The sequence below is a fragment of the Hipposideros armiger genome, unplaced genomic scaffold, assembly GCF_001890085.2.
Source record: "Hipposideros armiger isolate ML-2016 unplaced genomic scaffold, ASM189008v1 scaffold_39, whole genome shotgun sequence".
NCBI lineage: Eukaryota > Metazoa > Chordata > Mammalia > Chiroptera > Hipposideridae > Hipposideros > Hipposideros armiger.
The window spans coordinates 4429398-4445695 of record NW_017731389.1 but is presented as its reverse complement, the minus strand read 5'-3'; the positions used below and the strand labels follow the sequence as shown (position 1 = coordinate 4445695).

The window sequence follows — 16298 nt, the reverse complement described above, 5'->3', positions numbered from 1 at the left end:
AGATTAGATTTGGCCCGTGGGCATTAGTTTACTGACCCCTGTTCACCACAGAGGATGACTGCGACTCCAAAACCTTTGTTTCATGCCCATGTTCCTTTCTTTCAACTAGGTCACAAAATGTCAAGGATCTTGATGGCTTCTTTTCAGTTTTTAAAAATTTCTGTCCGTTTTTTTTTTTTTTTGCTTGTCATCTCTTTCACTGAAGGTGAATGCTACAGACTGAAGATCTGTGTACCCCCCAAATTCATACACTGCAACCTAACCCCCAAGGTGATGGTATAGGAGATGTGGCCTTTAGGAGGTGATTATGTCATAAGGGCATGAATGGGATTAGTACCCTTATAAAGGAGACCCCCCGGAAGGCTCGCTCTCCCCTTCTGCCATGTGAGGACACAGTGAAAAGATGGCAGTCTGGAACCCGGAAGAGGGCTCTCACCAGAGCCTGACCATGCTGGCATCCTGGTCTTGGAAGTTCAGGCTCCAGAGCAGTGAGAAATAAATTTTTGTTGTTTATAAGCCACCCAGTCTGTGGTCTTTTGTTATAGCAACCTTTAACAGACTAAGACGGTACAGTCATGCTTCTCCCTAGTTTTGCCTCACCTAGTCCCCCCATGAGTTGAAACTGAAAACTCCTTAATTCTGCCAAATCTTGACTGTCCATAGTAACTCCATGGTTGATGCTGTGTGCCCTTGTGCCCTTCTCTCTAGAATGAGTGAAAAGCAAGAGCAGCTCTCTCAACATACAATTTTTTATGTCTTCAGCACACATAAATTTGGACATTCAGGGAAATCTAGGTCATAATTATAATGGCTAATACTTCTAGGGCCCTTGCCATGTGCCTCACACAATAACTCCTTTAATATTCCCAATAACCTGATATGATAAGTCCTATTTTATTCCCATTTTACAGTTCAGAAAATGGAGGCATAACAGTTAACTAACTTGCCCATCAACAAACAGTGGGTAACACAGGCAGGATACAAAACCAGGTGGTCTGCCTCCATGATTTATGCTTGTTGCTATGTTATAGTGCCTCTACAAAAAATATACACAGTATAGGTAAGATCTATTGTCCTTTAAGCTGTCATGCCTACTGCCACACTCCCTCCCCCACTTGTGGGAGATCCTGTCAGGTTCTTGAAACTGCATTCCAACTGCCCTGGATCCTCCATCTTGTTTTTTCTATTTCTTCCCCCAGTTCTGCCATAGCCATGTTCTCAGATCCTGGCCCTATCTCCTCCTACACCATGATTCAAATCTCTCTCCTGGCAATGCTTCTATAAACCACGCAGAGTAAATATCTAGCTACATGTAATTCGATGTGCAATCATTTTGTTACCACTGGGTTGGCCTCAGGAACAAAAAATTAATTGGGATCCGGTTCTCAGAGAATGACTAAAGTTATTCAGCTTATCTGCAAGCCTGATTTCCCAGCAATACCAACCCATTAACAAGCAGCATATGTAAACTTACAAAGTTTAGTAAGCTTTGCAGGTTTATCTCCTAAGCAAACTCATAAAATACTGGCAACAGAAATTTTGATAAGTTCCATGCACAGCTTAGAAAAAAATCCATCTGAAAAGTGAAACACCACTTTAAAATACCAGAGGCAGTCCAGAAACTTTTATATTAACATTTTCCTCCCCCCACCTCAGTGGTCATCTCTTGATTATTAAAGGAACACCAAGAGTAGACAGCCTGTCGTTTGGCTAGACATAGGTCAGTGAGATGTATTCGTAAATCAGTCCTTTCTACTTCTTTGTGGAAATTGTAAATTCCACAATAAATGGAGGTCGAGAACTATCAGCATCAGTTTTTCTGACAGTGGCCCCAGGGGTATCCATTTTCCTTCCATTTCTCTGATCTTTCTCAAGGAATAAGGTGATTTATGTGTTCTCAGCTTCTTTCAGCAAGGTTCTCACCAGCATGTGAACTCTCAATTTAGGGGGCCCATAAACTTTCTTTTCCTATATTATATCGGACATATAATGCCCCAGATTTTTCATATATGTATCTTAAGTTTTTCTGAAACTATATCATATTTATGGTGGAAAAGAAAATTTCCTACTAGGACTAGAATAAAAAAAAATGGTGCTACCTGAATGGTAGCTGGGGAGTTGCCGGTTAAACATATCTATGCTTGGTAACCTTTAACTTTGATAAGAAGGCAGAATAATGACAATACTGTACTTATTTTGAAAATGTACCTGTTGAAATCAGTCCAAGTGCAAGGCCTCGGCGGCTGTCAAAATATTGGCATGTAATGGTCACTGTTGCAGTGTATAATAAACCACATCCGAGACCTAAACATAAGAAGATATTACATAAATTAAGACAGACTATATTACTTCAAAGCAAAAAAAAAAAAAGAAAAAAAGAAATATAACTCCAATAGGACATTCTGTTACTAACTGTCTAAAATACTTCAGAATATGGATTCCTAGATCCCTTCAATGTTAGGTGTATAGCTCCAATGGAAACATTTGGGCAGGCTGTTTTCACTTCATACCCACCCTAAGGTCAAGGTCAAGTTAGAAAAAATCTAATTTCTAAAGCCTAAATGAATAATGCAGATTTAAATTAAGACATTACGAGAAGAGAGAAAATGGTTAAATCACATACCAACCAGCAAAATTTATTGGGTTGTCAGAAAAGTCATGACGTATTTTGTCTATGTTTTTCAAAGATCACTTATTTATATAAAGAACAAAGATCAATCAATGATATCTTGCCTGTTTTGTTCGATAACCTTTTGCCATCTTTCAGTGAGCTTCATAATTCCTCGTTCTTAGAAGGACCTGTCTTTATTTGTGAAAAATTGAACAAGGTGTTGATTTATAGCCTCATCTGAATTGAATGTTATACCACGCAAGGAGTTTTGAAGAGAGCAAAACAAGTGGAAGTCTGATGGCGCAAGGTCAGGTGAGTATGGTGGGTGTGGCAACACATCCCATCCAAGCTCTAGTCATTTTTGACGGGTGATCAAACTTGTGTGTGGTCTAACGTTGTCGTGATGGAACACAACTCCTTTACAATTAACAAGCTCTGGACATTTCTGGATGATGGATTCGTTCAAGCTGTCCAACTGCTGACAGTACACATTCAAATTGATTGTTTGGCTCCTTGGTAGGAGCACGAAAAACATGACACCTTTAAAATCCCACCACACTGAGAGCATAACCTTCCTCTGATGAATGTCTGCTTTCAATGTTGTTTGAGGTTGGGACCAAGACCATTTGCACATCACATTGTTGTAAACCGTTATCAGTCGCTTCAAAAAAGGATAATTTTCCTCACATTTAATGAGCATATTGCAAATGTTTATATGCGCCATCAAATGAACTTCTTTAAGTTCATGCAGAACCCAAATATCGAGCTTGCTTATGTATCCCAGCTTCTTCAGGTGGTCGTGAACGCTTGAATGATGAATGTTCAATGTTTCTGCAATCTCTCATGTCATGTAACATGGGTTTGACTCGATCAATGACTTTATTTTGTCTTCATCAACATCGATGGGCCTCCCTGACTGAGGAGTGTTGTTGAGGTCAAAATCACCAGCATGGAACTTCGTGAACCATCGTTGTCACTGACTTTCTTGTAGAGCATTGTCATGGTAAACTTTATGCAACTTTTCACAAGCTTGACACACATTCTTCCCGTATGGAAGTAAAACAGTAAAATGTGGCAAAAATGCACAGTTTAATCTTCCATCTTCAACTTGTAAAATCTCCAAAACTAAACCAAATCGCTAAATTTTTTTTAGAATAAAGCTAGAACTGTCAGCTGTCAAATGACATAGCAATAACATAGATGCAAATGGCTCTAGTACTTCCAAAAATGAACTAGTGCCATCTGTCACAAACATGCGTTCATGACTTTTCTGACAATGCAATGATCAAATGTGACCATTTGCTGTCTCTGTCTCTCATCCAAATTCTTGCCCTCGGCTTAGTGTTGTTCCTCCTCTAAGTCCTCTAAACAATTTTAGAAAATCCCCTTCACCATCCCAAGCTATTTTGCTAGAGAACCTAGTTTGCACACTGTAATCTGCAAAACAAAGGACTTTGGGCAGGTCCTCAGTTGTCCTCACATCATCACATCACAGTAAAATGCATATTTGTAAGTTTTTATCTTTTAGAAATACAAACTACTGTGAATGAAAAAGGAGCTATGTAATAAATCTAACAAGCTTAGTGACTGAAAGTAAAATCACATGATCATAAATTCATAATTGGGCAGGTTATGGTGGGTAGTCACACCCTAGACTTCTAGCTTCTTCGGTAAAAGGTTTATCTTTGCCTTAAGCAAGCCCTGTCCATTTTTCTTGTGCATCCAGGTTAACACGTCTTTGAAACGTCACAAATAATACTCTTTTCCAGGACCCTCAGAGGCATAACCACCCTCAAGAGAGCACATGATCTTGTTGCCTATACACCATCTCTATTTACTATGACTGTTAAATGTTACCTATCTTGTACCCAGCAATATAAAAGAAATGTCTCCTCATTTTACTTTTTATGCAATCATAGAGATTTCCCCACTTTTCTTGCCCCCACCTCCTTAATCTACCAACAATATATTTCATGTAATCTTCCTTATGTTCCCTCCTTTGATTCCAAATGCATTAAAAAGGACTGCAAAACTCATTCTTGGGAGCATTTTCTCAATTCACTGAGAGCTTGCTTCCGGGCATGTCGTCAGCTTGGCTCAAATAAACTCTTATAAAATTTTCTACATGTTTGAACATTTTTACAATGACACTACCTTATTTAGGAATAAAATGTCATGATGTTTTTAATCTAGTTTAAAATCTCTCCACACACAAAAAAGAGGAAGCAAATACAATAAAATATTAACAACTGTTAAATTAAGTGGTGAGCATATGGTTGTTTGCTATACTATTCTCTACTTTTCTGTAATTTCAAAAATTTTTTATAGTTAAAAAAATACATGACACCTAAATTTCCCTTTATTGATACTGAAGGGCAATATTTATCTCTAGATCTTCTCCAAGGATCTTGTTTAGTTTAATCTTTTCCTCCCTATTAAGTACATAATCACCCCATTTTGTTTTTCATAAACTTTGCCTCTGGCTTTTAACTCATAACTTTTTCTTCTGCAACATCATTTGCCCTTGAGGATCACTCTATAAACAAGACATAAGCCATTGTCTAAAAAATGCATTTTAACCTTGTCCCATTAGGTGACTTAATGGAAAATATAGTTATTTTTCATAATAAGTAGTATGTTATTTGTGTTAACATGTACTCGGTTTGTTATTATTATCTTTAAATAAATTACTAAACAAATATTTTTTAAGTTTTTCAGCTTTTAATACAGTAAATCTTAACAGAATACATATCAATAATTATAATCCACATAATCAAAACTCCTTGGGGTCCTAAATAGAACAGTGTACAAAGACCCAAGACTAAAAAATTTGAAACTACTGCCTTAAAGCATTACTTGGCCTCCAGTCATTTTTGATTAGACTCCTACCAGTGAAAAAAAATTCTGAGCACATTTCCTTTCCATCTTATGTTCCATTTTACACAACTCTGGGTGAGACTACACCTTCAAAGGCCTCTTTTTCCCTCGTATCCTCACATCAACCCAGACAGCAAGCTATTTATGACACCTACTGCTTAAATTACCTACCCCAACCCTCTCTGCATTGCCACTGCCTCACTTCACCTTCTCACTTTTCCTGATCTGAACTATGGCCTCCCAATTATTGTCTCAGCCTCTGGTACTTTTTCCGCCATCCTTTCTTCTGAACTGCTAGCATACAATTCTCATGACATCACACTTCTACAATAAAGTCCATGCAAAACCCTTGATCATCTGGTCTCTGTTGCAACCATACTTTGACGTATTTGCAGCTCCCCATATGACTCGTACATCCCATAAACAAACATCTATGAAAAGACTGTTGGTGTTCATTCTATTTCATGCCTCTGAGCATTTAAGCTCCTGGGATGTCCTTCTGCCACCACCTCACTTCCCTTCCAACCGGTGCCCACCACCACATCCTACCTGTCCATCAAGACTCAACTGAAGCATAAAATCCTGCAGGAAGCCTCCTTCAGCACCACTCTCTCCCACACATACATACTACCCCTGCACTGAACCTTGTTTTCATTTTGTTATTGCTTTTATTTTACTGTGTTACAAGTTATAATGTATAAGTCCATTCCCCCAACTAGACAGTGAACTACCTAACAGCAAGTTATATCTTATTCTTCTGAGTATCCTGGTTCCAGGTCTGAGCCTGGCATGGAGTGAGTGTTTTTAAAATGTCTATTGAATGAACCTCCCCACAGAAGTCATTATACTACCTTTTCCCAAAAATCTCATTTGAGTCCTCCAATTTTAAGTCTCAGTGACTAATTTCAACCATTTCTATTTTTATTGTCACTCTTTCTTGCATTTTCCTCTTCTTCTCTGTCTCATTTTATACACATACTACATGTATATATGCACATATGCATATATATATATATATTTTTTTTATAATATTTTATGTCTGCTTTCCAATTAAATGATGCTGATTTATTTTCGTTTTTGCTTAAACAGGTCAAAAACGAAATCTTAGCTAAAAAATACTACAGATTTTTGTTTTATTTCAGAGTAATTCATGTAGTAGGATGGCATCATTAGAAACACAATTAGAATTATATGGTTTGCAAAAAAAGATACAACTAATTTAAAACTGCTATGCCTTCTAGGATGGTGCTTTGTGTAAATCACATTAAACTGCCTCATTTCCTCATTTTTCTCACTCCTTATCGATAAACTGAAAAACATGTAGACTAATTAAACTAATAAAAGTTGTAAGTTGAAAATATAACTGAAGTAAAACACTCTAATATTGTAAAATGCTTCTTAATCAGAATATATAAAGCAAGCACCTCTAAGGAACTAGCATATGAATAAAACCATGCAAATGGAATTTTGGGTAATTTTAGGGGGATAGCAATAAAACATTTGAAATTACTTACATATTTTCAAAAATGTCTATGAATTATTTTTAAATATCCTGTCATTATATAACTGAACAAACATCTATTGAGCCCCTAGATTTGTAATATAAAAATTTCTCTCTGCAGTACTGATTATTTTTATGAAAATAAGATAGTACCGGTAGCTGCGCATTCTAATATGACAATCTTAAAAAATGAAAAGGGTGGAGCTACAGAACCCAGACTACATGTGTCGGGGAGGGGGACCAACTCATTCAGATTTGCCCCAGACTCTCCAGAATTGACCATTAGAAGTCTCACATCCTAGAACACTTCTTCGCCGGGGGCAAACTGGGACAGTTGGTCACTAGGAGGTGGGGACACGTCTCTTGGTTATTTGGGAGAATTCCCTTTCTGTATGTTTTGAAACAAGCATTGGAACTTGGAAGAACTGAGCCAATATGATTTATCTTCCTGACCAAAGTTTAGGATAAAGCAATTGCATATAGTCATCCAGAAATATCTACTCCTGAAAATAAAATTGTGAGAACATAATTTAGGATGCTGAAAAAGATAAGTTTAGACTATCCAAATGTAGGTACCGTTTATGTTTCTAGCCTTAAACATCTGCTTAGAAACTTAAAAAGTTAAAGCAATTGTCTAGCTTTTTTATTGACATGGCTGTAAACTTTACATACTTAGCCTGAGTACCCTGACACTGACTGGTGAAGGGCACAGGCAGACGTGGATTCAAATCCCAATTCAATCACTTACTGTCTGTGTGACTTCGGGGATTTGAGAGTTTATATAACTCTCTAATTCTTAGCTTCCTTATCTTTAAAACAGTCTCACAGGATAGTTGTAAGGATTCAGAGACATAAAAAATGTAAAATATTTACTACCAGTGCCTGGAATACAATAAAGTACTAAAAAATAGCTGTTATATGGGTATATTTTTTTCATTTTTACCTGAGTATTATGGCAGTATGAAAACATAGCTTCAGACTAATTAGAAAATCATAGTTCCTTATTATAATTGAACATCCATGACCTCCATGAGAGACAAAAGACTATCTTTAATAATATAACCATTAAACACAAAAATAGGCTTATAAAACTCTAGCTGCTAAAGTGAATATACAGGAAATGACCTTCATCTGATTTGCTAGAAGTAAAGTAGAAGAATCAGCTTGTCTATGACCTTGGTTTTTCCCCTCCCCAAACTCAATGGACTATACAGATGTTACCAAGAAAACAAAGAAAGAGAAAATTAAATTTTCCCAAAAATCAATAAAAGAATACTAAGAAAGCAGTAATCAGGTAGCTAAATAACAATATATTCTGGGGAAAAAAAGAGAATGCAATAAATTGATTCCAAGTTGTGCTTTTCAGAAAAGCAAAGAGGAATTATTGAGAAGAAACTTGAGCAATTCATTAAGGGGATATTTCCTACGCCCCCTTTTCCCAACCCATTCCCAGTCTGCCACCACACTTTCTTTTTCTGATTTAAAGTTATTAAACTAAATAAAGTACTATAATATTATAGTAAATAATAAAATATTATAGTAAAGTAAAGTTATTAAGAAAATATGAGACTGAATTACCAGGTTTGGCCATGTGGCTTATAGTCACTTAAAAACTGGCAAGCTGCCATTTTATTTTAGCTACAAAAGCTAAACAAAATAACATCATATGTTCGAGGTGTTGTTTTTAAAAATATCGATTTAAGGGTAAACAGAATTGTGCCAATTAACACATTTCAGTATTCTTTTGATCTTTTATATCATAATTAAACATAATGTTTAAATTTAATTTATTTTACTATATTCTTTAATCTGTTATATAAATATTCCTGATTCAATAGAGCTTCTTCAGTAGGAGAAAACTGCTGCTGTGGTTTTCAACTAAGAGGATAAAAAAAAAATTTAAGGAGAAGGGAACAAATATGTATTAAATACTTCTGTGTACTTCTCTATATACATTATCTCATGAATCGTCACCATATCCCTGAACTTACATTAGTCTCATTTTATAAAAAATAGATACCAGAGAAATTGAATAATTAATTTTCCAAGATCACAAACCTAATAATATCGGTTATGCTGGCTATTAATAATATTTATTGCATTATCTCATTAATCCACAAAACCCTATCAGTTGGGTGCTATTATTATGTTCAGTTTTAAAAATGAGAAAAAAAGATAAGTGAGTTGTCTGGAGTCACACCGCTGGCAAGTGGGTCTGATAAGGTTAACCCACATGGTCCAAACCCAGAGCCTGCCTGCCAGTGCTTGCTCCTTCCCTATGCCACACTGCCTCAAGAGACCATCTAATTCACTCCCGACAAATGAAAATGCTTAGAATACAATTCTACACAGAACTGGTGCTCAGTGAATGTTATCATTAGACTGAATCTTTCTTGCTTTTTCTAAGGACTCATAATACAAAAAGGAGAATGAGTTTGGACTGTGTAATAATTTCCGGTCACTTCCTTTTCAGTTGGATACTCTACTTCCAATGGTGATAGATGGATGTGTCATTGTTCATTGTTGTCCCATTTATTTATCCCAGAAATATTCTATGAGCCCTATGCTATAAGCTTACTGATGAAATAAAACCACAAAGAAGTCAACCATAGTAATAAGTGTTAATCATCTGCTAGCAAATAGTAGCTCACAGGGCCCGGATAATTACCAGAGTGGGCGAGATTTTTTTTTTTAATTGAAATCCAGCTCATCTTTTTATTTATATTTTGCTTGACTTCATGTAGTCCTCACAAGACCTATGTGAGGTTGGTTGCTAAGCCTGCCTTCACAGGTGAGAGTACAATAATTTGTGGAAATCAAGGGGCTTGCTCAAGCTCAAAGAACCTGTTTTCTGACCCCCAAAACCCAGTGGTCTCTCTGGCAATTTCCTCTTAGTTGCAGGAATTCAAAACCTATTGCCAAATCAGAGCCATATACCATCTCCAGTCCTGAGCCTGTTTTCTGACCCAGAATCCATTAACTGAAGAAGAGGCTAGAAAGGACATGGCAACAAACACTATGACAAGCAGACAGATAATGAGACCCTGAACCTTTCCCCCCCAAGAACTACAGCTTCTATTTAGGTAACCGTACACTGGGGAACACAGGATATGTTTTGAGCATTGTTGGACACAGGGTACAAACTGTCATTGTTCACTAGGGACCTGGAGCATTTACATGGTGTCCCCTTAGAGTGGGGTCACATGGGGGCTGGGTAATATATAGGATCATGGCCCAAGTCTGGCTCACAGTGGGCCCCCTGACTCCATGGACCCATCCAACAGTCGTCTCCCTAGTTCCTGATATTTAACTGGAGCACATCTACATGTTAGTTGTATAATTCCCTACATTGTTCCTTGGCCAGTGGAGTAAGAATTACCATAGTGGGGACAGCCAAGTGGAAGCCCTGTAACCCCATCACCACCACCACCTGCAGCCAAAAGGGTACAAGACCAATATCAAACCCTATCTAGGGCCGGATGAGTGGCGCTTTGGTTATGAGTTGGCTTGGGACACCAGCTCTGTGCAGCAGGGCCCCGGTTCAGATCCCACATGAGGGCCAGAAACACTGCCCTCTACAGCTAAGATGGTGAACAAACAGCTCAACCTGGAGCTGGGCTGCCATGATCACCAGTGATGGTGTAGGCTGCAGCCCCTGCTGCAGTGGGCTACCATGAGCTACCGTGAGTGGCTGGCAGCCAGTGTGAGTTGCCAAGAGCCGCTGTGAGTGGCCAGATGGCCAGCGACCCATCTGCCTCACCCGGGAAGAGCGCAATGATAATACCAACATGGGCCAGTGAAGCAACGTCCTCCACAACCAGACTGAAGACCAAAAGGACAGCAACTTGTCTGTTCCCCTTCCCGGATTCCTCAATTAAAAAAAAAAATCCTATCTAATTAATTGAAGATCTTGGGTTCATAGGGGAAGGGGGACATGTTTAGCTATTGAACAGCCAATAACATGATTCAAATCAAAATCAATTTCTCAAGCTGGTAAAGCTCTCTCCATTGCTACAGAAATTTTTTAATTTAGTTATGGAAGTTAGTTAATTTTGTCTTTTTCTTTCTACATATCCTTAGATATTCTTCTGACACAATCAAGTGTATATACATCTTAGACAATGTCGGCTAATTTTTTTCTTTTTAAATATTCATTTTTATCTATGGATAATGCAAATGCTATAGTATCACTCAATTTTTGTCAATTTTTAGGTCATTGACAACTTTGGATATGTACTCACAAAGCCCTTCTCTAGATTAGCCTTTAAACCATGAATAGGCGTAAAACCCCGTGAAATTTTAAACCGTTAGTCCAAAGTTTGGGAAAAATACCCAAATCATATCAATGGCATAATGAATCAATATTCTATGTAAAAACTATAATCCCAAAAGGAATTTTGTTTTAAAAGGAATAATTTGTTTTTTTGTCCTAAAAGAAATAATCCAATGTTCTAAAAGGAAAAACCCCAGGATCGGCTGAGTGGCTCAGTTGGTTAAGAGCTTGCTCAAGAGTCTGAACAACAGTGGTTTGATTCCCAGCCCAAGCTGAGCTGCCACTGAGCTGCCAACAGGTGGCAGGATGGCTCAGCTAAATAAATAAATAAATAAAATAGAAGGAAAAATCCCATTCATGCACAAACACAGATATTTACATTTGTATTTTTATGATTTTAGACAAGAATGCAAAATGATGATCTTAAATTTTATGCAAGAGATTAATATATTTGAAGCTACAGGTTCAAAACTGTATTAAGCACTATAGGGAATATAAAATATCAAACAATTACCTGCTCTCAAAGACCTAAGTGACCTGCTTATTTAGATTAATATCTGAGTAGTATTAAGGTACAGAGTTAATTTTGAAATAAACTTTAAGAGCTCTAAAAGCACTAAACATAATTACAAAAATGTAAAAGAGTCAGGACGTGGTGTCAGACTGAGGGGATCCAACCCCAGGTCTCCTAGCTAGGCGGCTTTAGTTACTGATTTCACTTCCCTGAGTTTCACTTTCCCTCTCCTTAGAATAGGTTCTTGTGAAGATTAAATGAGATCAGATAAAGCACTTAGCAGAAAGCCTGCCACATAGTAAGTACTCAGTGAATATTAGCTGCTGGTTTTTTTCTATTATTTGTTATTGGGGAAATAGTCTCAAGTAAAAGAGAGGAATATTGGTAGTCAACAAATTAGATTGTTTCAGACACTAAGGAAAAACGTTGAAAGCTGGAATCATCTTTTTCATATTCCCTACAGGCAGCTCTTGGAATACTGAGTTTGGAGACATTTAACACTGAATACAATTAGTATAGTACATCACAAAAGCATCCTCCCACCCCCTACCCCCAAAAAACAAAACTGTTAATGCTCTCAGGCCCCAAGCCCTCTACTTTTCCTCTCCTGTAACCAAGATCATCATCAATCATCCCCAACCACTCAGCTTTCTTCATTCATGCCTTATCTTTTAAAAATAATAATAATAATGTGCTTTACAATCCACTTTTTATTTCCGGCTGGACTTTGTGATCAGGGCCTGGTGACAGATGGCATGGAACAGCAGGATATTTAGAACACCAAAAGCTCAATACAGCCCTGCTTAACCGCCCAATATAAAAGAGACCTCTTCCTAAGTCAGTGAGAAGTGACAGATGTCAGTCACATGTAAGTGTCATGCTCTCTCCCCTCTTTTTTTCTTTTTGTGCTTTAGAGACAAGAGCTGAAATAAAAAACCTTCCTGCGCCTTGCAAGAAAACATAATGTGCATTGTTAAAACACCATCATCCTTTCAAATATTTTGATTCACTGGTGGACATTTTCCTAGAGCAACAACTTTTGGTGAAATGGCTGTTGGAAGTAAGTTATTACTGAGCATTTCCACTCCTTAGATTAACTGAATAATAAATCTAACATTGGTAAAATGATGATTAACTCCTGAAGCTTAGAAAAGTTATAGTTGACCCAGTGTCTTACCTACAACAATGCCATAGGAAAAGAACAGGAAGTAGATGTTAGGGGCAAAACCGCTCAACATTAGGCCGCCAGCCACCATGAAACCGCTGAAGATGGTCACAGGCCTTGCTCCAAAAGATGAGACACAGAGACTGCAGATAGGACCTATAAAATAACAAATGAAACATTCACTTATTTAACAGTAGTCTCCTTTACACAATCATATTACCCATCCCATCATAAATTCAAAATGATTCTTCCCATCATAAAATAACAACAATAATAATAAACATCTACTGTGTATTTACTATGTGGAGGACACTATACGGGTACTTAACATAAACAATCTCATTTCGTTTTCATCTTACTACAGCCCTGGGAGGTAGAAACTAGTGTTATCCTCATATTTTTTTTGATAAGGAAATTATAATTTCAAGACGGTAAGTTCGCATAGTTAAGAAATGGGGATTCTAGAGTCAGACTTGCTTCAAATTCGAGCTCTACTATTTGCTGGCTGTTTGATCTCAACAACTTATTCGATCTCTCTGTGCCTCAGTTTCTTCATCTGCAAATTACATTACTAACAGTAGCCCCCTCCCGTTGTTATTGTGAGAACAAATGAGAGCATGGATTCAAAGCGGATCACAAGGCTGGCCCGAGTAAGCGCCCAATTAATGCTCGTTCTTTAGTGATGGGCGTGGCAGCAGCAGCCGCCACCAAAGCAGGAACAGAGGAGGAAATAAAAACCCAGGCTGACTCCTGAGCCCACTGTCTTAACCCTCACACTATTCTGAGGATTTTTGTCCCATGCACCTTTCCTATCCAGGGCTCCTTCCCTGCACAAGGCAAGTCGTACAATTATGATGAAAATAGATGTGTTGACTGACTGAATACAACCAATAGCAATCCTGTGGAGGGGTGAGGTTAGGGAAAGGTGGTTACTTCCTTCCTAGAGAATATTCTGGCAGGTGGGGCCAAATGGAGGAGCACACGACCCATCCAGGCATGAGTCTGTCAGTACCACTGTCCTCATTCTATGTGTAACTTGGAGTTTGGGGAGAAAGCATGCTGTTGACTGACAGGCAAAAGTGACCATTACCTGGACCTGTTCTATGCATACATGGCCAACTTCTCATGTAATAGAATTTAAGTGCTAGTGAAATCCTTCCCCTCTAGCACTGTACCTGGGAAGCACCTACAACTACAGAGCTTAGCATATTAGGAAATAAAAGGAGATTAAGGGTTATTCAGCCCAATAGTCTCATTTACATGGAAGGAAACAGAAGCTCAGAGAGATTCTCCAAGCCCATGGTACAAGAAAGAGCTCAGGGTTTGGAAGCAAAGAGAAGTATACCTTAACTGAGTTGACTACAACCTTTCAACAATAATGTACAAATTATTATCTCCAGTTTTTAAAAAGCACACTCACCAGATGGCTAATGACAGACAACAGTGTTAGCAAGGAAGTGAAGCAACCGAAACTCTTATAAACTGCTGGCATTATCTCCTAAAGCTGAACACAGCACACTGTATAACCAAGCAGCTCCACTTCTATATATACACCGAATAGAAACCAATAGATACACCCAACAGAAATACCTACATCCAAACTTACAATAAATAAATGCTCATAGCAGGACTTTTCATAGCAGCCAAAACCTAAAAACCCAGATGTTCATCAGCGGTAGAGTGGATAGGTCCATTCTGGTATATTCATACAACAGACTATTACATGGCAGTGAGAATGAATGACCTACAATTACATAGAGCAATACAAATGTATCTCACAAACATATGTGGCGTGAAGGACGCCCAACACAAAAAAGTACACATTGTGTAATTCCAATTACAAAAAGTACCAAAAGAAGGGCAAAGCTAATCAACGATTAGGAGTCAGAATAGAGGTTATCTTTCATAGGGGGTAGGGAATTATAATGAGAAGGGAGGACAGCCCAACTTCCAGGGTACTGCTAATGTTCTGTTTCTTGATGTAAATGTGTTCATTTACATGCATGTGTGTAGCTTGTGAAAAATTAATCGGGCTATACTCTCATACACATATACTTTTCTGTGTATATCTTTTACTTCAATAAAAAATGTTTTAAGAAACCTCAAATGGAAATGATGTAATCTGTCCATAATCTCATTGTTAGTATGTGGGAGAGCCAGGATCTAATGACTCCAAGCCCAACATTCTTGCCAGTTATAGTAGTCCCCCGTTATCTGCAGTTACTGTTGGTCAGCTGTGGTCTGAAAATATTAAATGGAAAATTCCAGAAAGAAATAATTTATAAGTTTTAAATTGTACACTGTTCTGAATAGCATAATGAAATATCTCACCATCCCACTTTGTCCCACCTGGAACGTGAATCAACCCTTTGTCCCATATATCCACGCTGTAGATGCTATCCACCCATTAGTCACTTAGTAGCCATCTTGGTTATCAGACTGACTATCTCAGTATCATGGTGCTTGTGTTCAAGTAACCCTTATTTTACTTAATAATGGCCCCAAAGCCATTCACATAACTTTTATTACAGTATGTTGTTATAATTGCTCTACTATATTATTAGTTATTGTTGTTAATCTTTTACTATGCCTAATTTATAAATTAAACTTTATCACAGGTATGTATGTATAGAAAACAACACAGTATATATAAGGTTCAGTATTATCCATGGTTTCAGGCATCCAATGGGAATCTTTGAATGGATCCCCTGCAGATAAGGGAACTACTGTACCAGAGACTCTCTTGAGCGCATATTTAAGGACAGGTTCTAACCACTGAGAAAACACATAGGTCTCAATGCCTGTGGCTGTCCCACACCTCTCTCTGGTCTCATGACCCCTGTCATTTCAGGTCCCTGTACTGTGAGGCAGCACAGAAGAGCAGGCTGATGTATTTATATGACAGAGGAAAGTATTCTGTGCCAGTATTTTAAAAGGAAACTCCATTTGAAATACTAAACTTATGAAAACTCTAACTGAAAAAGTGTTTTGTTATGAATTAGAAAATGAGAAGAATGAGTCATTTTAAGGAAGTCAGAAAGATCTATAAGTAAGTGAGGAAATTGTCTCCTTTAGCCCTTCAGGGTAATTTGGGAAGCAACAACAGAGTTAAATTTTTACTGGCTGTTAAAAAAAAAATAGCATGGAGGAAGAATACACTCCTTAAAATTGAAAAGTATGTTAGTAACGTTAAATTTAGGTCTGCATTAATCAAACAAAATGTAAATATTTGATCATTGATATTTCTTCAGTGTTTACTAAGCATCCACTAGAGCAGCACTACACAATAGAAAATAGAAGGAGTCACACATATAAGCCACATAAGGGATTTTAAACTCCCTAGTAGCTACATTAGAA

At 37.7% G+C, this 16298-nt stretch overlaps 1 protein-coding gene across 2 annotated transcripts in view; it reads right to left on the bottom strand.

Annotated features, from left to right (window-relative positions):
- Nucleotides 1-16298, bottom strand: part of SLC16A9 (solute carrier family 16 member 9) — a 50669-nt gene that overhangs the window by 5641 nt on the left and 28730 nt on the right. For both annotated transcript variants that reach the window (XM_019638422.1, XM_019638423.1), the window contains 2 exons: nt 12954-13097; nt 2209-2304 (listed from right to left, as the gene is read on the bottom strand). In XM_019638422.1, the coding sequence (XP_019493967.1) occupies nt 2209-2304; nt 12954-13097 (240 nt within the window). The remainder of the gene's footprint in view (nt 1-2208; nt 2305-12953; nt 13098-16298) is intronic.